Source organism: Rhinatrema bivittatum, chromosome 3 (genome assembly GCF_901001135.1).
Source record: "Rhinatrema bivittatum chromosome 3, aRhiBiv1.1, whole genome shotgun sequence".
Classification (NCBI taxonomy): Eukaryota; Metazoa; Chordata; class Amphibia; order Gymnophiona; family Rhinatrematidae; genus Rhinatrema; species Rhinatrema bivittatum.
In genome coordinates this window covers 542,970,734-542,992,977 of record NC_042617.1, presented here as the reverse complement: position 1 = coordinate 542,992,977, position 22,244 = coordinate 542,970,734, and the positions used below count along the sequence as shown (strand labels likewise).

Here is a 22,244-nt window from a genome sequence, read left to right as displayed (position 1 = left end):
CCCTGTATTTTGTTAGGGTGTGGGAACCGGAGTTATTGCCTTCAGACTGAGTAGTCTTGTCAGAGTGTCTTCCACGGCCAGTCTCTTGGTGTGGGAGTGGCAGGGTGACATCATAAATTTGTCTCAAGGGATGCTGCGGAACTCCAGAGAGTAACCTTCTCGAATGATTTAGTACCCATTTGTCTGATATGATCTCGACCCATCTTTGGTAGAAGAGGGCAAGTCAACCCCCTATTTTCCTCTTCCTGTGGATGGGTCGGCCCATTCTCATTGGGGAGCACGGCTGGAGCCTGCCCCCGGGCCTGTTCCTCTCTTGGTCTGTTCCCAAAGGGCTGGGACCTTCTGGAGGGACGAGGTGCCTGGAACTGCGAGTTCCTGTAGGGTCTAAAGCGTTGCGAGCCTCTGCTCTTGGTTTTTCTGGGGGAGGGGTGCTGAGATCTTTTACTCCTGTCTTCCAGTAGCCGAGGCACTGGGCATTCGCTCCATTTGCTGGTTAACTTCTCCAATTCGCTTCCGAACAAGAGAGATCCTTTAAAGGGCATTCTTGTGAGATTCGCTTTAGAAGTCGCGTCAGACCAATTCCGTTGCCATAGTTGTCTTCTAGCTGCCACTACAGAGGCTATGCCTCTGGCTGAGGTATGCACCAGATCTGAGCTTGCGTCCATCAGGAAAGTTGCTGCAGGTTCCATCGTCTCACTGGTATACGTTCCGGAGTTATTTGCCTCTCTCGAGAGGAGCAAGCAGGAACGTGCCACCAGTGTGCAGCAGGAAGCAATCTGCAGTGTCATTGCTGTTATGTCAAAGGCCTGCTTAAGGATGGATTCCAATCGTCTAGCCTGAGTTTCCTTCAATGCAGCCCCTCCCCTCAATGGGAATAGTTGTTCGCTTTGAGACGGCACAGACCATGGCGTCTATTTTCGGGAAATCAGGTGTTCCTTGGTCGCTGGTTCCAGAGGGTATAGGGCTTTCAAAGCCCGACCGAAGCTGACCTCCAGGGCATCCCACTCCAGGTCAATCAGTTCCTGGATGGCTTCCATCATTGGGAAGTAGCATGAGGCTTTACGAAGGGACACCAGGATGGGGTTCTTCTTTGGTTCCTTGCTGTAATTCTTAACACTATTCTAATGTGTGAGATAGTGTCCGCATCTGCTAGGAGACAGAGAGATACTGGAGAGCTGAGGTTACTGCAGGGCTATATCTAGAGTGACGTCAGCTTTGAAATCTGACTCCGTCTCCCATCTGCTAGCAGAAGAGCACATAACCCACTGGTCCTGAGTCCATCTAACTACATGGTAGGAAAACAAGGCTGTTTATGTGAAATGGTCACACCATACCTAAACTAGGGCTGGTAGTTATTAAAAAAGTTATTTCTGGCAGATTCCAACTCAGGCAGCAACAGCATAAGTACTAAGATGGGGAAAAAAAAATCTGATACAACTATTAGCTTATAAGTATCATCAAGCTACCCTAAGGAAAACATGGAGGCAAATCCTAGAGGAATGCAGACAAGGATAGGAAAACGAGAAGATCCAGCATATGTCACTACTCCTTCCCTCAGCAGAAAAGATGTCGAGCCATGCCTGCTCAACCTCTTGATGTTCATCAACAATTATCTTAGTCAATAAGGAGGAATAGGGAAGTGGCTTTTTGTTTTGTTTCATTAGTACTGACAATTTCAAGCATTTACAAAAATCAAAGAATCTTTAGTTCATCCAGTGGAGGTGAACTGCTGCTTTTACTTTGGCATCGTGGTTGATTAGGGTTGGCAGCTGATTGATCCAGTCTTATTGTACTTCCTGGATGCATGGATCCAATTTTTCTAACAGTAGCAAGTCGACAACTCTACATATGCACCAGAGTAAAAGCAGGACTGGATCAAACTGTCCAGAAAAAATGAAGCTACTTGATAATTCTATTCTATGCACTGATCAAAGACCAAACGGCACACTGGTAATTCCAACAAGATCAAAGATCAATATGCCAAGGAAAAAAAATCATTACCTCTAGATTTATAGCTCCAATTTATAGAGGAGAATGCAATACATGTGTTTTCTGGGTATCAAAACAGTCAACAGCAGTCAAACATTAAATGGTTGATTTTAAAAGAAATGGGCATGCACAAATAGTACATATTTGCGAAAGTGTTGTTTTATAAACCTCACACATACATGCGCAAGTACAGGTGCACAAATAAATTTGCTCGTGTCAAAAAGGGTCAGGCCAGGGGCATTCCTGGGGGGCTGTTTACTCACATAAGCTGCTATTTTATAATCTGCGAAAACACATGTACATATTTACACCGGCTAATTATTTGGAGTAATCATAATAAAACGCTTTTTACAGCCAAATACTGACAGGGTGAAGGGTTTGAGTAAACTGGGAGGAGTTCAGGATAAAGAACTAGGGAGGTCTTGATGACCTAGAGATAGACTGAACAAACTGGTGGACTAATTAGTAAAACTGGTAATTTCCTTCACGTGCGATTGTTATAAAACTGGATGATTTAACCAACGACCTTACTTATCCGGCTAAGTAGCGCTTTCTTTTGCTTATTCAGCCATCTTACTTAGCTGGATAAGTCTTGAACAGCGCTACATAGCCGGATAAGTAGCACTGTAAGTCCTATCCGGCTAAATAGCATCTTTGATGCTATTTAACCAGATAAATAAAGCTGGATAAGTTATGATCTAACACACATGCTGCGTATCTTTTAGATAGACAGCGAACATGTTTGGTAGATTTACACATTTTATATGGTGTGCATGTACAGGCGCATCCATATACCTGGGTATATTGGCGCACACACAGTCTTTTAAAGTTATCCACTAAGTGTCCTGGCCAAAAAAAAAATACTAGATGTAATTCCTCTAATTTCCCTTCCAGGATTGATCCGGAAATACAGATCCATCTGGAAGGCCGTTAATGTATGTTGTTGCATTTACCAAGGTTTGTGTAGTTTAAATGTCACCGAGCATCAACCAGCACTGATCGCAGTACCCAGACAGAAGTTCTGTATGGTGTCTGGGTTACAAAACAGCACACTATAGGAAAAATAGGATTTCCCCTTCTATTTTTTTTTTTTTTAATTTTTTATTTGTGCGTTTTACAAAAGAAAGGAAATTCCATTACAGATATTTTAAACTTTGATTTGTAAGAATTTACTATTTTAATTACTTAATTATCTGTATTAAGAAAACAATAAAAGGCAAACCTCGAGAAGTAAAGAAGAATCTAAAGCGGTTAAAGGTAATCTATTTGGATACCCAATTAAACTATTGAAAATAAGATTGACACCTAATTTATTTTCTATTTACTTTGCCTCTGTTTCCAAGACTAAGGACACCTGGGCTATTGAATCCAAAAACATTCTTAATTGTGAGACTTCGAATAAAATAAGTTTCTGGTGCAGTAACTCGCATCTACATGGAAATTTCAAGATCCTTCCCCCCCCACTTTTTCAATTTTAGCTTTTAAAGCTAGACATTTCCTCCTCCTCAGTTGTGTTAATCTGGAAAGATCAGGGTATATCCAAATTGGGGCCCCATGAAAATTTTCCAATCTTTTCCTCATGTAGAGGCGAAATACTGCATCTCTATCAGAGGCAAAAACAAATGTTATATGCAATGTTGCCCTAGTTGTAATTATGGTTTCTGCAGTAGCTTCTAAAACTGCGGTCAAGTTTAATTGTGGCTCCTCTGATTTATCATCTAAAGTTGCTTTACTCCATTTGGATGAAATATAATAAATTTTTGAGATTGGTGGAACAGATTCTTGAGGCATCTGCAAAATCTGACTCAGATATTCTTTAATCAGGTAATAATATGAAGTACGTACACCTCTGTTATTAAGTACATATATACAACCTGTAACAGATGCTCAAGGACATCACATATTAAAACCATCAACGACGCATCATCACTCTATCATCATACATTCCATCCATTCATACCCCCATACCCCAATACCCTAAAATTATACCAATAACTTTTGAGTACTCTGATTACCAAACAATGTTGACATGCCCAACATATAGCTTATTAATGATATAACATATATGTTTAACAAATTATTACAAAATGGCTAAAATAGCCTACATACAGGGTATCATTAATTATGCAATAATATACTATATGTGATTGTATATGATCGTTGTTATACACCCAACAGGATACCTGTTTCGCCCAAAATTAGGGCTTCCTCAGGGAGAAAAATATATGTTAATTCAACAGGGCTGTGCTGTCGTCACTTGATTGTCACTTGCGTGATGTAGACACTTTATAACATTGATGGCACCCCATCCCAAATTTATCAATTGCACATGATTCCGGTCTCTGTATCATTCCGTTAACTTTATTTATATGCAAGATCATGTTCAATTTAAAAACTTCCAGAACTTCAATGGAAACCTTTCAAGTGGTTCCGCTCCGCCACCAGTCATGAACAAAATCAGCCGTGGTTGTAATCTTCAAACTTATCCTTCAATATCGACATAAGTCAAATGGCCTTGAATATAAGAATATTCTGATCCGCTTTTCTTCCTGGAACACGCATTTTCACCAGTACTATACAAACGCCTCCAACTGCGTGAACTTCCTGTCTGAATGTCCTTGAGCACATGTTGGTACTAATTAAAGGTGATTAAATGGTTGAATAAAAGTTATTGGAATATTTACTGGCATTACATTTGTGCCGAGTCCTCTGTTACAGGTTGTATATATCAGATATTCTTTAAACATTTCTAATGGTGAAATTAAGTCCTGTCTGGGAAAGTTCAAAATTCTTAAATATTTCAAAATAATTTCAATGGCTTCAAGCCTTTTATCATAGAGTATCTCAGTTTTGGTAAATATTTGGTAGCAACTTTCCATCTTGTTCAATCTTTCTTCCAGCAAATGTTTTTCCCCTTCTGACTTTTGTCATTGCGGTCTCAATATTAGTAAAGCGTTGATTAGATACTTCTGTTACTTTGGTTAATTTTACAATTGCTGATTCAAGTGCTTTTATAGCAGACCAGATGGAGTCCATTGTAACCTCTGCAGGTTTAACTATCATTTAGAATGCTGGATTGTTGTTGCCCTTCCTTAGTCAAGTCTCCTTCTCCCATCCTTTCTTTAGAAGAAGTAATTTGTAGGAAATCAGGAGGAATTGGTAGAGGTGGAGGAGGAGTACTTGGGGCACCGGGACTTAGAGATGCTTCAGCTAGAAGAGTAGGCATCCGCTCCATGCCTAACTCTTCAATGGCCCTATTCACCGGCTAATTATTAGGTGCAGGTGAAAACAAAGCATGAATCTGAGGTTGTGAAGGCTCAGATATGGGAGATGAAGTGATAACCTCCCTGATCTTTGCTTTCCTTTTTGGGTGAGGCATATTTTTATAAAGAAATTACTAGCCAAAAAAATCCTTCAGGTCCTAAACACTTCCTCTCCACAATCTTAATTAAAACAGCTTGCTTCTCGAGTGAGGTATAGTTTTGTCGGGGGACGGGACCTCTGCCTCACCCCTTGATGTTCCAGGTAGGAAGAATTAATGGAAATAAAGTCCTTCTTCTCTCCTCCGCCTCCTTCCCCTTCTATTTTAATTCTTCCCATATGCTGAAACTGTAAAGGTGCATTACCTCCTGCAAATCTAAGAATCTGCTTGGAATGGAGTACTCATTTGCAGTCTATGGCCCCTGGCTGAAGAATTTCACTGCAATGTTTGGAGATTAAAAATGGAAGAAAAGTCTCAGATGGTTTCAAAGAAAGGCTCATATGTCAAAGCCTCAAAAGGGGCTGAATGATTTAGCCAGGTCAAAAAAATATATATATATAAAAAGAAAAAAAAAAGTGTAAAAAACCCTGCAAAACAGATCCTCTAATAAATGCTAAAGACAGAAAAACCACATCACATATAAAATCCCATCCTAAATACCTCAGTCATTACTCCTCAAGGTGTCATTCAAGTATCAAGCTGGTTAGAAAAGTAGTTTTCACTTACACAGCAGCCTCTGCTGCTTCCAAAATCTGAAGCTAGCCCATGTCATCCAGTGTACATACCTGGTTCATTGGTCATAGCAGACCAAGTCAAATACATTGTGTAAACCGTGATCACAGATGACTGCAGAAGACCAGATCGTGGCTGTGACTCCTATATAATATTGACAGAGAGACAATGGAGGAGAACACTGTCAGTGAAAATGTTTAAAAAAAAGTCAAGTACAAAAAAAAATAAAAAAAAATACTTGTGGCAGGGTGGGGGAATCTCCAAAAAAAAACCCAATTTTTAAAATGCCCAGTAGATTGGAAAATCATACCTGGATTTTAGGCAGAATTGACATTACAGATGCACCAAGGCACAACAGCATGTTGACACTGATGAATGCTTTATTTTCATAGCAGCCCTCAGGGTGAGTGTAGTAAACATAAAATAGGACAATGGCAATCAGAGATAGCACATAATTGATACCAGTAGCAGACAGCAGAGCTGAAAAATAAGATTACAAAAAGGTTAGGACACTATTATATCTATATATAAATATAAAGCAGCCTTAGTAATCCTTCAGTGGATTTTAATTTCTCCGTGTGTATTCAAAGAGCAGTATTACATCAGGCAACATCAGAAAAGGAACAGACTAAAAGACAAGAGATCATCACCTTCAGAGGAAGACACCTTTCATACAAGAGTGTGGTAAAATGGATGAACTATTTTGCCAGCAGAATTATGAATACACATTTAAAGGCCTATATACTAGGCATTTTTCCCATTGATGGGAAAAACCCTTTAGTATATCACTTTAAATTTATTTGAAAGTAAATTGGAACACTTTTAAAAAAGGAAGATGTTAGTGGGTATAGGAAAGTAACTAATGTATCTCATCTTGAACTACCAATGAAAACGCGTGAGCTAAATCAAAAGAGATATCTGTAACAATTTAATCCCACCAAGTGACCAAGAAAGTGTATAAAAGTTATAATTCTCATAAGCTGTGCATTTCTATTTAATTCATTTAACATGCATCTTCCAGATCAGTGCAAATTAGCCTGTGTACTCACAGCTGAAGGATCAAAGAACATAAGAAATTGCCATACTGGGTCAGACCAAGGGTCCATCAAGCCCAGCAACCTGTTTCCAACAGCAGCCAATCCAGGCTACAAGTACCTGGCAAGTCCCCAAAAACTAAGTATAGCCCACACATTTCTGATGCCAGTAATAGCAGTGGTTATTCCAAGTCAACTTGATTAATAGCAGTTAATGGACTTCTACTCCAAGAACTTATCCAAACTTTTTTTAAACCCAGCTAACACTATCTGCACTAACCACATCCTCTGGCAACAAAATCCAGAGTTTAATTGTGCATTGAGTGAAAAAGAATTTTCTCCAATTAGCAAGTAGCACATTTAAAACTAACTTCATGGAGTGCCTCCTAGTCCCATTCTGGTACCTCTTTACTGCATTAGCAAGTCAGACTGTGTGGCATATATCTCTTGTACAAAGGTTTGAAAAACATAAGCAAGGAAAATAGATGGAAAGTAGTCAGACTCTTACCTGCATACCAACATCTTGAGTTTCCTTCTTCCATTTTTTCTACCCAAGATTCGTTCCAAGAGTGAGCAAAGTCAATGAGCAAGACCAACTGAATCAGGATAAAGCAGAAGGCACCAGCCATGCCCACATAAAACCACACTGAAAATCAACAAAGAAAGTAGCAGATCATGGTCCAAGTACCACTCTCCAAATGAACTGGCCCTCCATCCTCCAAAAAAAAGAACCAATGCACCCCTTTGTAAAGAATAAAGAATTTGTATTATGTCTTTTTCCTTCAGGAAGCCTCCACAGTGTGGATCTGTTTATGCACCACAGGCTAGAGAGGAACATCTCAATCTGTTCTGCAGCATTACAAGACACATTTCAGCTGGATTTTGGTAAAATTACCCCTTTAAATATGCAAATGAATGTGAACCTGAGAGATCATGCTTCTAAAGGCAAATGTTAATTCCACCATTGATAGTATAGGTAACTGCTGAAAAAGGAAGAATTAACTTTAAAAAAACAAACAAAAAACTGCTTCCCTTTTCTAATGCACATTCACGTTTATATTGAAATGCTACACATATTTTTGACCAGTTAAGATAAAATACAGTTCAGTTTGGCACTCTTATTTGTGCCAAAAATTGAGCAGGAATGAAAACTGAATTACCCCTAACACCCTCTGAACCTCTGCACTGTTGATGCCCATGCTGTATCTGTTCTAATGGTCAACTTTTGTTTCTAGAAACACTAAATGGAACAAACTTGTTCCTTAAGAACTCAAATCATTGTAAGGTACTTAAGGTGAAATTACTACTTACCTGATAATTTCCTTTCCTCTAGAACAGTCAGATTAGACCACCCAAGTGGGTTATTCACTCCTACCAGCAGATGGAGATGGCAATCAAGAGCTTGAGATGTCACTCCTCCCACTTCTGAGCTGACATCAGCCTGCCATTAAATTCTCCAGGAAGCTAAAACAATGGACAATATTAAAAAACAGCAACAATCCTTCAGTAATGTCTCTTCTCTCACTTTTTATTTTTTTATATATACGGTAAGCAAAAAATCTAAACAGAGAATGGAAACAAAGCTAATACAGAGAAACTAATATCCTTCAAAATTACCAATATCCAAGGAATCCACTTCCTTCCAAGTCCATCCTGAAATAATGAAAAACAGCACTGGGAGGGATTCTGGACTAGGCTGACTGTTCTAGAGGAAAGGAAATCATCAGGTAAGTAGAAATTTCATCCTCCCCTTCATCCAGTCAGGTTCATCCACACAAATGGGATGCACCAAAGCTACCACCTCATAAGGTGGGAGGTTGCTCTAGCCCCCCACAACACATCTGAGGCAAAGCTGTCATCCTCCTTAATCTGTATATCAAAAATGGAAATGTTTGGGAGAGAAGCAACAACGATCAACTTCTGTTCATCAAAGCCCGCGATGGAGACACTCACCATGGCAGCTCCGTTCAAGAAGCGGCCAACGCTCATGGAATAAGAGCAAATTACTGTCCCCTTGCCAAAAAGAATGTCCTTATAGGCTTTCTTGACCACCTCTATAAGCTAATGGGATGTGGAGCACCAATTGTAACTGCATGCATGATATAACCTGAAGACTCAGAATGAGCCTTAATCTGGTTTGGTAATGGCACCCCAAAAACCACAGACCACCACAATCACTTCCTGAAACTGATCTACCAATGTTACATGAATAGCTGCTTCTCCATTCTTTATGCCATCCTAGAGAAAACAGGGATGAACCAAGCCCAGAAGGGCAGTGCTACTCTTAAGATGTGGAAAAAGACCAAAGAAGCACTCACTGTTAAAGCTTCTGTCACTTGACCAAAGTCAAAGAAGACCAACTGATGCTGATGGAATGTGATGACGAACAAAGAAAAGGAAGGCACTGTATGAAATTGAAGAATTGGAGCCAACCTCAATTGCAATCTCCACAGTAAAATAAAGCCACCACGTGTATTTCAGTTTATCAAGAGCCAGTACTTTAACCTGATCATCTTATTTAAGGTTTTTATATACCGGCATTCATGATACAATCACATCATGCTGGTTTACAGTTAAACAGGGGTGCAAAATAGACTTCAAACTGGAACTATAGTGCAGACGAAAGCAGTTACAAATAACAAGGACTGTTTAACTAGGAGAAGAGGGAAAATAAAGGAAAAGGTTAATAACGGCTAACATTATTTACAAAGAGATGAAATTGAGCTGACTGTGTTATGTATGTTGATGGTGAAGGGCATTAATTGGAGTCCGAGAATGCTTGCTTAAACAGCCAAGTCTTAAGTCTTTTCCTAAAGGTTGGGAGGCAGGGCTCTTGTCTGAGATCGGGAGGGGGGGGGGGGGGGGGATGGAGTTCCATAACCGGTGGACCAGCTGTACAGAGGGCTCGATCTCTTAAGGTAATATGTCTGGTGGTTTTGTTAGGAGGTACCTGGAGAGATCCTCTGTATGCGTCTCTGGTAGGTCTTGAGGAGTTGTGTAAGTGGAGAAGGATTTGTAGGTCAATTGTAGTGTGTTGATGGATGGTTTTGTATATAATGGAGATTGATTTGTAGATGATTCTGAAGTGAATTGGTAACCAATGTAGATCTTTTAGGATTGGAGAGATGTGGTCTCTTTTCCTGGTGTTTGTCAGTAAACGTGCTGCTGCATTTTGTACCATCTGAAGCGGTTTGGTGTAGGAGGAAGGGAGACCTAGTAAGATAGAGTTACAGTAATCTATCTTTGAGAAAATAATTGCTTGGAGGATCGTTCTGAAATCTTGAGCGTGGAAGAGAGGCCTTATCCTTTTTAGCACTTGGAGTTTGTGGAAACAGTCTTTGGTAGTTCTGTTAATGGAAGCTTTAAGGTTCAACAGATTGTCAATTATCACTCCTAAGTCTCTCACTTGAGTGGTTGTTGGGTTGGCTGGATGCGTAGAGGTGGAATTACTGTTCTCAGGAGAGATGAGTAGTAGTTCGGTCTTGGAGGAGTTTAATACTAGGTTTAGGCTGTTGAGGAGGCGTTTGATGTCTTGGTGGCAGATTTCCCAATGATCAATGATCTTGTAGAAAATCTATGATTAGAGGTACTAAGGCTTGACTCAGAATGTACCGCTGCGCCAAGCACCAAATTGCACACACTCTCCAAAGACAGAGGCAAACACAAACAGGGAAGGTTCCACACCTTCAAGAGTGGCCACTATGGTCATGGAACAAATGCTCTTCACCGAACATACCCTTACAAAGACCAGACCATAAGACAAAAAGGATCCGACGTCTCATGAAATATAGATACCCAAGAAACAAAACCTTCTCGCCCCAAGACACAAAGATGACTACCCATTAACCAATGCCAAAAATCCACATATAGCCTCTGGGAAATCCCATTCCCGGTTTACCAGCTTCTTGATCTTCTTCAGGAACGGAAAAGCTGTCTGTGGACCCCGAAGGCCATCCAACACCAGATCTACCCCTTCATTATCAGACTCCTCCTGGACCAATTTAATACCCAGCTCTTTCAAGATATGGGGAATAAGTGGTCTCAACTCCTCCTTGCGGAACAGCCGAACCACATGTGGTCATCCCCCTCAACTACTGGAACCTCTTCTGGATCTGCTATGTTCTTATCCATGCCCTGGTTGATATTTGCCGTGGAATCCACTGAACCAACAGGATCCACCCCCGCAATGTCTCCAAGATCATCCCCGGGTCATCCAGGTATGAGTCATCCGAACTGCCAGCCCCTCTAGAGTGGTCCAGGCGACACAGGTGGCCTCCTGACCCCCTGACCAAAGAAGTACTTTGCTCTTCACAGCGGGACAAGACTGCTGGCTGGCGGACTGCTTAGAACCCGTGCACCTCGTGGCTAAAAAGGCTTTATGCATTAGCAAGACAAATTTTGTGGAAAATTCATCATCCTCTCCCACATCAACCTAGGACGTGCCCCAAGATCCTCCTCCATCTCTTCCCTGATGGAATCTCTGGAGACAATGGAGGAAGGGAGTCCCTGGGTTCACGGAGGATCAAGTCATTCTCCTGGTTGTCACTTTCTTCCTGCTTGAGAGGCTCTCCAGACCAATTGCAGAGTCTGGCACAGGGCTCCAAGACCACGTGGTCCTCCTATTGGTCTCTGTCCCCCCTCCCCAGTGAACACACAATTGCTGCATAATGCCGCTGAATTAAAGTGACCCCAAGTCAAGCCCCAGGACCAGCACACTTTCTTGCACTGGGAACCTGCAGCCATCACCCATCTTGCCGGTATACAATTGTGTCTGCCTAAGAGCTGTGAAAATGGTGCAGTTGCAGGACACAGACAAGGGGGGGGGGGGGGGGGGGGTGTATACTGCCAAATGCAGCTTCAGCTCCCGGAGCAGCCCACAGCTACTCACTGCCGAAAATACAGCTTCCTTCTGAGCCTGGGCCTGTCCTGAAACATTGAAGAAAAGCAAGTTTCCTTACCATAAATGGCGTTTTCCATAAATAGCAGGATGAATTAGCCATGCTGTCTGGGATGTCCCTCTGGTGCGGCCAGGCAGAGCTTCTTAAAGAAGACAGAGCTTTGCTCTATGTGCAGCTGTGCGTACTTTCCTGCTTGGCTCCATCTTTCTCCTCAGTCTATTTGAAAGCGTGTCTGCGAAGCATGAACTGAAGACTGTCTGTGAGGCAGGCGGATCAGCTTGGCTTATTCAGTCTATCATCTATGGAAAACACCGTTTACGGGAAGCAAATTTGCTTTTTTCCCTACAGATAAACAGGCTGAATTAGCCATGCTGTATGGGAGTCCCCAGCTGAAGGCTGTGAGCGCAGTCTGAAGGGCCCCTGTGGGAACATAGTGCAGTTCCCGAGGCTCAATATGAGGTGTTGCACCCAACCTGGTCCAGTGTAGCTCCCGAGGCTCAATATGAGGTGTTGCACCCAACCTGGTCCAGTGTAGCAGACAGTCTCTTTACGTGGTTACGGACTGGAGTACGGTCCTGCCCATCACCGCATCTGAAACGGCTTGATGGTTGAGACAGTAAGGGGAAGTGAAAGTGTGCAGTGAAGACCACGTAGTGGCTTTACAGATGTCCATTATATGAATTTCATGTAGATGAGCTACCGACGCTGCCTTTGCTCTCACTTTATGAGCCTTTGGTACACTAGGTAGAGACTCTGAACTTATATGGTAACAAGTGAATGCACTGTGAAATCCAAGTGGAAAGAGTCCTTTTGGAGATCAGCAGTCCAGGGGTATTTGGGTTAAAGGAAACTAATAGCTATGAAGCTCTAGATTCAGAATGTGTTTTACGCTTATACTATGCCAAGGCTTGCTTGCAGTCTAGTGTGTGGAGCCGCCACTCAACCCGTGCGGCTTCAGAAAGAAGGTCAGCAGTGTGATGGTTTGGTTAATGTGGAAAGCCGAAACCACCTTGGGTAAGAATGAGGGGTGTGTCCGTAACGTTACTTTGTTGTGATGAAATTCAAGGTATGGAGAATAGTGAACCAAAGCCTGCAACTTGCTGACTCTTCTTGCAGAAGTCAGGGTAACCATTGAAGGGACGATAAGCCACAATGGCACTGACGTGGACCCTCAACTTAAGCTGTCGCTAGTCCCGCTTGATACAGGGAATGGAGATACTCCAGCAGGAGTTCCGATAAGCAGGAAAAGGGATCTACACCCTTGCTGCTGCACAGGCCGAGTACCTGAGCCACTTGCTCTGATAATTCCTTCTGGTAGAAGATTTTCTGGACGATACCAGGACCGCTTGGATTTCTGATGGCAAGTGTAAGTGACTAATACTGTCCTTTCAACATCCACGCAGTGAAATGCAGCGAGGAGTGCATGAGGTGAAGCAGGGTGCCGCTGTCCTGCATCAGCAGATCCGCACTGTTGCAGAGGGAAATAGGCAATTCAATGGAGTGTTGCACTAGATAAGTGTACCACGGTTGTCTGGGCCAAGCCGGAACTATCAGAATGAGATTGGCGACATCCGCGATACACTTCTGTATTATTCTAGATGAGTGGGACTGGGGGGTAAATGTAGAGGAGCCCTTCCATCCACAACACAAGAAACGTATCCTGCGTGAGTCGTTCCCTGCTGGGGTAGACTGAGCAGAACATCTCCACCTTTTTGTTGCGTTCCGTGGCAAAGAGGTCCATGCATGGAAGGCCCCCATGTCCTGGAAAAGTTCCCATTCGAGTGGCTGGAAGATCCTGCTTAGCCTGTCAGCTTTGGCGATCTCCATCCCTGGTAGATAGGTCGCCTGATGAGTGCTCCTCTGCCCATTCCAGGATGAGCACCACTTCCTTGTACAACATCCAGGATCCAGACCCTCCTTCCTTGTTTATGTAAAATATCGTGACCTGATTGTCTGTGTGGACCATTACGGTTCGGCCCCACAGGAATCTCTCAAACGTGCGTATGGCATTTCCAATCGCTCTGTGCTCTAGGAGGTTTATTTGCTGGACTCTCTCCCAGCCAGACCAGAGCCTTGGTGTTCGTACCTAGTCCAAGTGAACTTCCCACCCCCTGCTTGAGGCATCTCTGGCAAGGATAACCTGATATGTCGGGGGTGGGGTGGGGCAAAATGGTGCCCCTCCTGTAAGAGCTGTGGGGCGCAACCACCAATCCAAGTCCGCTTTCATGATCTGGGTCAGATTCACTCGACGGGACAGTGGATGTGAGAATTATGTCCATTGCACCTTCAGCCCCCATTGCAAATGCCTATGTATAAGCGGGTATGCAGCACCATATATATGGCTGCTGCCACATGGCCGAGCAGGGTCAAGATCTGGTGGGCCGAGGCGTGAGCACAGTCCTTCAAGTTAGATGGCCAGGGTGTGCAGCGTGTGGGCCCTGTCCACCGGCAGGAACGCTCTGCCCAGTGTGGTACTTATACAGGCCCCAATGAACTGTAGGTTCTGTGTTGGCTGTAGACTGCATTTCCCATAGTTGATAACAAACCTGAGGCCCTCCAGGCAATGGACTGTAGCCTCCAAGCTGCTCAGTTGAGTTGCAGGTTGCGGCGCCACTATCAACCAGTTGTCAAGTTAGGGAAACAGTTGGATTCTCTGCTTCATGAGGTGGGCCACTGCTACCGCTGAACACTTCGAGAGACCAAAGGGGAGCACCTTGTACTGAAAGTGATGCCTGCTGACCTAGAAACAGGTACCGCCAAGAAGAACAGTGCGTCGGGATGTGAGAGTATATATCTTTCAGGTCCAGTGAACACATCCAAGCATTGGGTTGTAGAAAGGGAAGAATGGTCTTGAGAGATGTCATCTTGAATTTCTCCCTTTTTAGGAATTTGTTGAGAACTCGTAAGTCCAAGATTGGGCGGAGCCCCCACTATTTTTTGTGAATGAGGAAGTACTGGGAATAGAATCCCTGGTTCAACTGGCAACTAGGAACACGCTGGATAGAATGTTAGAGCAATTTGGTGACTTCCTCTTGCAGCCAGCGTTGGTTCTCTAAAGTGGGTTGATGCGGCTGTACCTGATGGGGGAAACTTGGGATTTTCTTGAAGTTCAATGGGAATCCCTCTCTGATAATGTTCAGCACCCAACGACAGGAGGAGATAGACTCCCAAGAATGGTAGAAAAGGGGAAATCTGCCCCCTACTGTCAGTGGTAAGAGTGGCCCAGATACCTCTAAAAACCCTGCCAAGGATGTGTGTTGTTATTCGGGGGCGGACATTCTTGTCTCTGGTTCTGCTGCGACCTTATTGTTGTTAACTGTGGCTGGGTTTGCGGATAAGGGGGCGGATGGTATGATGAATATGACGTGCACGGCTGCTGCTGGTAAAAGGCCTTCCTGTAGGTCAGGTAATACTTCTTAGCGAGAGGACTGTTAGTCAGTGGGAGATGACAGGGACAAGACCGCTATGTTCTACTCTTTCAACTGGGCTACAGTTCTGGGCAACTTGTCTCCAAACAGGTTGTCCGGGAAGTCAGCCAATTTTTCATGAACGTCCTCCCGAATGGCATTGGCCTGAAGCTACGCCATCCTCCGAGCAGCTATGGTCCCTGCTGTAGTCTGGGCGGACATCTCAAAGGTGTCTTAGCCCCTCCTCCAGGTCATGAAACTGCTGTGGTGGGGCTTCAGTAACTGTAGGTATTCATACAGGTACTGCAGAATCTTTGCATTCAGCGTACCCGCCTGGAATGCTTTTCTGCCAAAGTCGTCTAGGTACTTGCAGTCGCGTCCTGGAGGAGTATTTGAATGGAGGCGTGATTTTTGGCTCTCTTCATGGCCGACTCAACCTCCATAGAGGAGTGCGGGAGTTGGACCATGCTGTAGAATAGAGATTTACACATCTGGAATTTGAGATCTGTTTATGTGAGATTGCTTGACCGGAAAAGGGGGGACTCCCAAGCTTTCATCATGACAGTGGGATAGCGTGGGATAGCAAAAGCAGTCGGCTCAGCTGGCACTTTGAAGATCTTCAGGATCCCAGCACCTCAGCGCGTGGGTCTGGTACCTTCCGTGTTTCAATGTTAAGTCTCATGCTCACCTTCTCTACAAATTTCGAATAGGAGAGGTCCTCTGGTGGCGAAGCAGGCTCAGGCTGCTCCTCCAACCGGTCAGGATGGGTACCCCGTCGAGAAACCTGACAAAGTAGGTGGTGAGAGCTGCGGGGAGATGTCTAGTTGTGGAGAGTGCTAAGGGGCCGGGCTGCTAGGCCGAGGCTCCGGACTATTATCCCTTTGCCGAGGTAAAGTTGGTCTGCCTGGGGGGGTGGATGGAGTCCTCACATGAAGTAGGGAGAGTCTTGCTACCTCCTTGATCCTCCACCGAGGAGAGGAACTGGGTTAAGATTCTGGAAATCTGGGAGAATGCTTCTGAGGCATGACGAGATGTTGAGCCATTCACAGAGGAATTCCCTGGGGGCAGTGCTGCCAGCAGAATGTCAGTCAAGACCTCTGGGCCAGACTCGAGACCGTTACATTGTAGTAGACCTCGTGTCTCTTTCGGCGTGGTTCCTGCAATTGCAGTGAAGTCTTCTTCCGCTTGGATACTGAGGACAGATCAGAGTAGACTCACTGGAGGAGCTGGTGAACATGAACTCAAATGCTGGCTCCACATCAGAAAACCTGAGCTCCACCAATTAATCAGGGGTGAAGACCACCTGCGGGTCCACAGCCGGAAGAGGCTTCTGGGTAATCTTCCCAGTTGATTCCCGGTGACTCTTGGATGCTTTTTGCGTCAAAGTCTTCGATGTTATGTGCCCCTGCTCGGTGATTGTGCGATGAGCCGAGCGGCGACGCCTCCTTCCGGTTTGGCTTCGATGCATGCGTTGACTGTGCACCTCATGCGCAGCGCTTCATGGTTTGTGTTGCGTTGGTGTGGAGCCGCGCTCTCACCGGCTGCGTCGAGGCCTCAACGAGAGACAAGCTGTCCAGGGATCACCAACCCCCTCCCCCACCCCCCACCGTGCTTGCCAGGATCAATTTGAAGAATGGCCCACAAAGAAACCTAGCACCTCTGGGAGCATCTCCCAATTTCTCTTTTTTTTTTTTTTAAACTCCAGACTGCAGGTTTGCACCTCTTCCATCTGCTGGAGACAGAGAAATACTAAGGGACTGCTGGAGGCACTCTCTGTTATGTAGCAGTGCTTCAATGTCTTTGGTTCTCTGCCTCCATCTCCTGGTAGGGATGCAAAACCTGCTTGTCTGGATTGATTTGGGGTATGAACAGGAACTTTAATTTTTTTGAAACCTCTCCTGCCATTGCAGCTGTGGCACCCGGAACTCAAAAATAAAAAAAACCTCTCACTTGTAAGCAGCCATAATATCCCCCACAACTGGTCCCCTTAGCCTCTCACTATCATGGCACAGTGCCGCTAAGCAAAACAGAGAAAGATGGAGTCTTGCCAGGAGTTTACACATTTTTTTTTTTAAATATAAACTTTACTAAAAAATGACAGTGGGGAAGGGAGAGCATAGGAAGGAGAACCAAGTCACTCAATGCCAGAGACTCTCACCGGCAGTACTGAGATCCCAAACACTGCCCATCTTTGGGGGAGGCAAGGATCCCTGTGCTGCTGAGAGAGGGAAAACCATTTGTCTGCAGTTCTAAACAATAACTCCTCCTCATCCAAGAAAATCTGTAGGATGGAGGACAACACCGAGCATTCGCCTACCAGCAGTGCCCCCCGAACCTCAAATCTGCTCCGATGAGGGAGGGAATTCATATTGTCACCTCAGGAGCTGCCTCAACGAACAGGATCGGGTTCTGCAGAATTGAGGGAGTGAGCATTATCTATCACTTCATGAGCCATATGTTAAGAGTCCAATAGTCCACTGGGTTATGCTCAACTGAGAAAGGTGAAAACATCCTTTCACACCTGGAACCACCTGCTAGCCTCTTTTCATGATCATCTAGCCTAGCTAGGCCACACGTCCACAGAATGGAATGCATGTCCACCATCTGCTGGATATAGAGAATATTGGCAGGTTGATGTCAGCACACGGGTATATGAGGGGCAACATCAGTGAGCTCTTGATTACTGTCTCCATCTGCTGGAAGAAGTGTATAACACCCACTTGTGTGGACTAGCCTGACTGGATGAAACAAACCACTACATCACTAGTGGCAGAAAGTTAAGCTCCGTTCTAACTTACCAGTAGTAAACGGCCCTTCTGGTATGAAGAAGGCTCCAACGGTAATTGCCACGGCTGCAGCAAATTTAAAGAACCAAAATCTAGACATGGAAAGAACCACAAAAGGTGTCAGCATTATAGGATGAAAAAGTTATTTAATGCAAGATCTACAGTAGATGTTCCTAGTCACATATTACTGAAGCTTGAACAAAATCCTACATATTCTCCCTCAGTCTGGCATCTTACCCATTATGTACTGCGGCTCGAGGATCTTGGCTGCTTTTCACTTTTATCATGAGTAAGGAGAAGAGCAGGAAGAACATGGCCATGCCAAAGCATACACGGTACACTGCCTTGTATCCAACGATCACGTCACAGTTCACATGACCATGCACGCCAGGAAGGGATGTCCCAATTCCTCCCTCGCAAAAGCCAGGAATCTGCAATGGAATTGTATACACTAGTTTATTAATCTGTAGAATTCATTATGCACAAACATATTTCATAGAGTCAGACACTTAAGGCATAATTTACTAGCAAGTATCACCTCTTTGTGCAACATTTTGCAAGATTGATATGCAGTGATTGGTTTTGATAATTTGTTATACATAATTGCTTTTGTTTAGGATATTTAATATTGGGATATGCCTCAAAGCTTTGTCAATTTCTATTACAAATGATGGCCATTACAAGCATCATCATAGGCCATTTAATTGCCTATCAATTGCTTGACTCCTCATCTGTCGCTTGAATTTGATTTGATTTATCTTTACTAAATGCTTGGTCTATATGGAAGGAGGTTAGTGTTTTGGCAGATTTGTTGAATTCTCTACATATACTTTATATAACAGAATCTTGGTGGTTATAGTCAGAAATCATCCTCAATTCTGGGAATCCAGTAGGATACTCTTATATAGACTACCCTAGGCAAAAGAAAAAAGGGTGGGAGGTGTTCTAATAGTGAATAGAGAAACTGTAGGAATAAGCCAAAAATTTCCTCTCTCTCAACTTCACAATGTGGATGCTGACCACTTGCTAATCAGTTCGTTATCACTGCCCTTCGAACATCTGAAGAGGGACACTTTGCAGTTTTATACCTGCAACACTCTCGGAAGCGCTGAGTCCTGAAACGCCATGCCCTATGCAAAGCCTAACCTCAGGAAGTTTGAGGTTTTGATTCCCTTAGGTCCTTTATCGGTTTTTCTAAATCCTCTCCAAAAAGGATTACGTTTGAAAGGTAATTTACAAAGGCACAACTTTGATACTGAATCTGTTGTTCAACTGCAGAGCCATAGAAGCCTTCTGGCCCCTACTATGAAGCCCAAGCCTAGATGGCATTTTCACTATGTTGTAAGTATGATCAGCCAAAACTGCTATGGCTGATTCCAGGCGGGCTAATTCTAGGCTGTCTGGGAGTTGCTGGATCCAACATAGGGCGGCTCAGGTCATATAGCCCCCCCACAAATGGAGGCCTGCAGGGCCATTGCATTTGTTGTAAAGGCTTTTTAAAAATCTCTTTATTATTCATTATATAAACATGAAAAAAAGCAAGTTTGCTTACTGTAACGTGTTTTCCGTGGGTAGCAGGATGAATTAGTCATGCTGTCAGGGAGCACCCCCTGGTGGCCCGGAGCGGAACTTCTCATAGAATGTTAGAAAAAAAGCTTTCCTTCCTTGCTCCTGTGCGCCTGCGTGGTGGATTCCCGCATGATTGACTCTCTCCCTCAGTCAATAAGAAAGCAAAGGACAGGAGCAAAGATAAGAATTAGATGTGGAATGTAGTCAAAAAACTGTCCAGTGTGGTGGGTGGGAACACATGGCTAATTCATCCTGCTATGCATGGAAAACACCGCTTACGGTAAAGCAAACTTGCTTTTTTCCCCCCCACAGATAAGCAGGCTGAATTAGCCATATTGTCTGGGAGTTCCTAGATGTGACAGATGAAGCATAGGATACCTTTATTAAAATTGTAATTTGTATATCCTTGCAAAGTGTGGGCAGTTTTGTTTTTTTTAAACACGATTTTGTTGCATGACATAGGATTTCCTGTCCCATCAATGCATCAGACTTTGTATGGTACTGGAGGCAATAATGGTACATAAAAGTATGAAGGGAAGACCACGTCGCTGCTTTGCAAATGTCTTCAAACTGGAACTTGTCGAAGGTGCATTATCAAAGTAAACATCGCTCTTATTGGGTGACCTTTGGCTGTCAAAGCTAGTTGTTGAGACTTTGATGAGTAACAGAAGTTAATGCATTGAGTAAGCCAGTTGGAAAGTTTTCACTTTGATACTGGTAGTCCTGGAGCGTTCAGACTGAAGGAGAGAAAAAGTATCTTGTTCGTCCTTTGTTTATAATAGGCCGGCACTCTTTTACAATCCAGCATGTGCAGTAGGGTCTCCTGGCTGTCGGAATGAGGCTTTGGAAAAAAAGGTAGGTAGTGTGATGATCTGATTCAGATGGAATGCTGAAACTACCTTTGGAAGGAAGGATGGATGAATGTGCAAGGTCACGGTCATGGAAAAATTGACGATAAGGGGGGGTACTGAACTAACGCTTGGAGCTCGCCAACTCGTCGAGCTAAGGTTATTGCTGCTAGAAAATACTTTTCAAGTGAGAAATTTTAGCTCTGAAGAAGTTTGCATTGGTTCAAATGGTGGGAGCATTAATGCTTCCAGTACCACATTTAAGATCCAAGGTATCGCAGGTTCTGTGATAAAAGGCCTGAGATTCAAGACTCCCTTCATGAAACAAATCACGAGCGGGTGAGCGGATACAGATGTTCCTTGAATTGAAGAATGATAAGCTGCAATGGTGTTAAGATGTACCCTCATGGAAGAAACTGCTAGACCAGAAGTATATAGTACTTGCAGGTATTCAAGTAAATGTTCCACTGAAGAATGAAAGGGGTTAAGTTTTAAAGAAGCACACCAGTGGTGATATCTTTTCCATTTTGATGTGTAGATTTTCCTAGTGGATAATTTCCTGGAGGAGAGTAGAATGTCTTTAGTTTTTGGTGGAACTTGGAGATGGTTTAGTATCTCCCTTTCAACCTCCATGCTGTTAGGTGAATGGAGCCTTGAATGGGATGGATCAGTGATCCCTTGTCTTGTGTTAGGAGATCTGGCTTCTGTGGAAGAAGAATTGGTGGTTGTATGGAAAGGTGTATGAGGTACGCATACCATAGCTGTCTCGGCCAAGCTGGGGCTATTAGGATGACGTCCGATTTGTCTGCTATGCATTTTTGTATGATTTGAGATAGTAATGGGATTAGTGGAAAGGCATACAGCAGTTTGTCCGACCACTTGAGTAGAAAGGCATCTTGTAATATTCGTCTGCATGGGTACAGTGAACAAAAGTTTTGTAGTTTTGCTCGGTTACGAAAAGGTCTATTTGCGGAAGACTCCATTGTCAGAAAAGTGATAGAGCTACTTGTTGGTGAAGTTCACATTCGTGAGGGTGAAATATTCTGCTGAGGTGGTCTGCTGCAGTCTTTGTTATTCCCAGAAGATATGTAGCTTGGAGACGTATGGAACATGTTAGGGCCCATTCCAGCATAGAATCCTGGAACCTGTCCCTCCTTCCTTGTTTATGTAGAACATTGCTACTTGATTATCTGTATATACCCACGACTGTCTTGGAGAATATGGGAGAATGTTTGAATTGCCAAATGAATGGGTAGTAGTTCTAGGAGATTGATGTGTAGGGATTTTTCCCTGTGGGACCAGAGACTTTGTGTTTTGAAATGTAGCACATGTGCTCCCCATCCCTTTGTTGAGGCATCTGTGGTCATTACTATTTGGTGATTCGGGTTTCGAAACAGAGTTCCCGACCGTGGTGTTCTGGGTCTTAGCTACCAGTCCAGATCATCTAACATTGGTTGTGTTAGGGTTAGTTGTCTTGACATGGGGTGTAAGTGCTGTATCCATTGAGACTTTAGGCCCCCACTATAAAACTTTGAATGTGGAGGAGAGTGTGGAGTACTATGTAAATTGCTGCGGCCATGTGTCCTAAAACTTCTAAGACTTGATGGGCTGTGGGCTATGAGTGTAGTTTTAGGGATGATGTCAGTTCTCGGAACGTGCAAATTCGTTCGCTTGGAAAAAAGCTTTGCAAAGGTGTGTGTTTAATATTGCTCTTATGAA

General features: G+C 43.7%; 1 protein-coding gene across 1 annotated transcript in view; it reads right to left on the bottom strand.

Annotated features, from left to right (window-relative positions):
• Nucleotides 1-22,244, bottom strand: part of SERINC1 (serine incorporator 1) — a 53,203-nt gene that overhangs the window by 20,064 nt on the left and 10,895 nt on the right. Inside the window, exons 3-7 of the mRNA XM_029596406.1 lie at nucleotides 18,346-18,539; nucleotides 18,121-18,200; nucleotides 7,526-7,663; nucleotides 6,294-6,463; nucleotides 6,037-6,127 (exon numbers count right to left, since the gene is read on the bottom strand). Coding sequence (XP_029452266.1) covers nucleotides 6,037-6,127; nucleotides 6,294-6,463; nucleotides 7,526-7,663; nucleotides 18,121-18,200; nucleotides 18,346-18,539 — 673 coding nt within the window. The remainder of the gene's footprint in view (nucleotides 1-6,036; nucleotides 6,128-6,293; nucleotides 6,464-7,525; nucleotides 7,664-18,120; nucleotides 18,201-18,345; nucleotides 18,540-22,244) is intronic.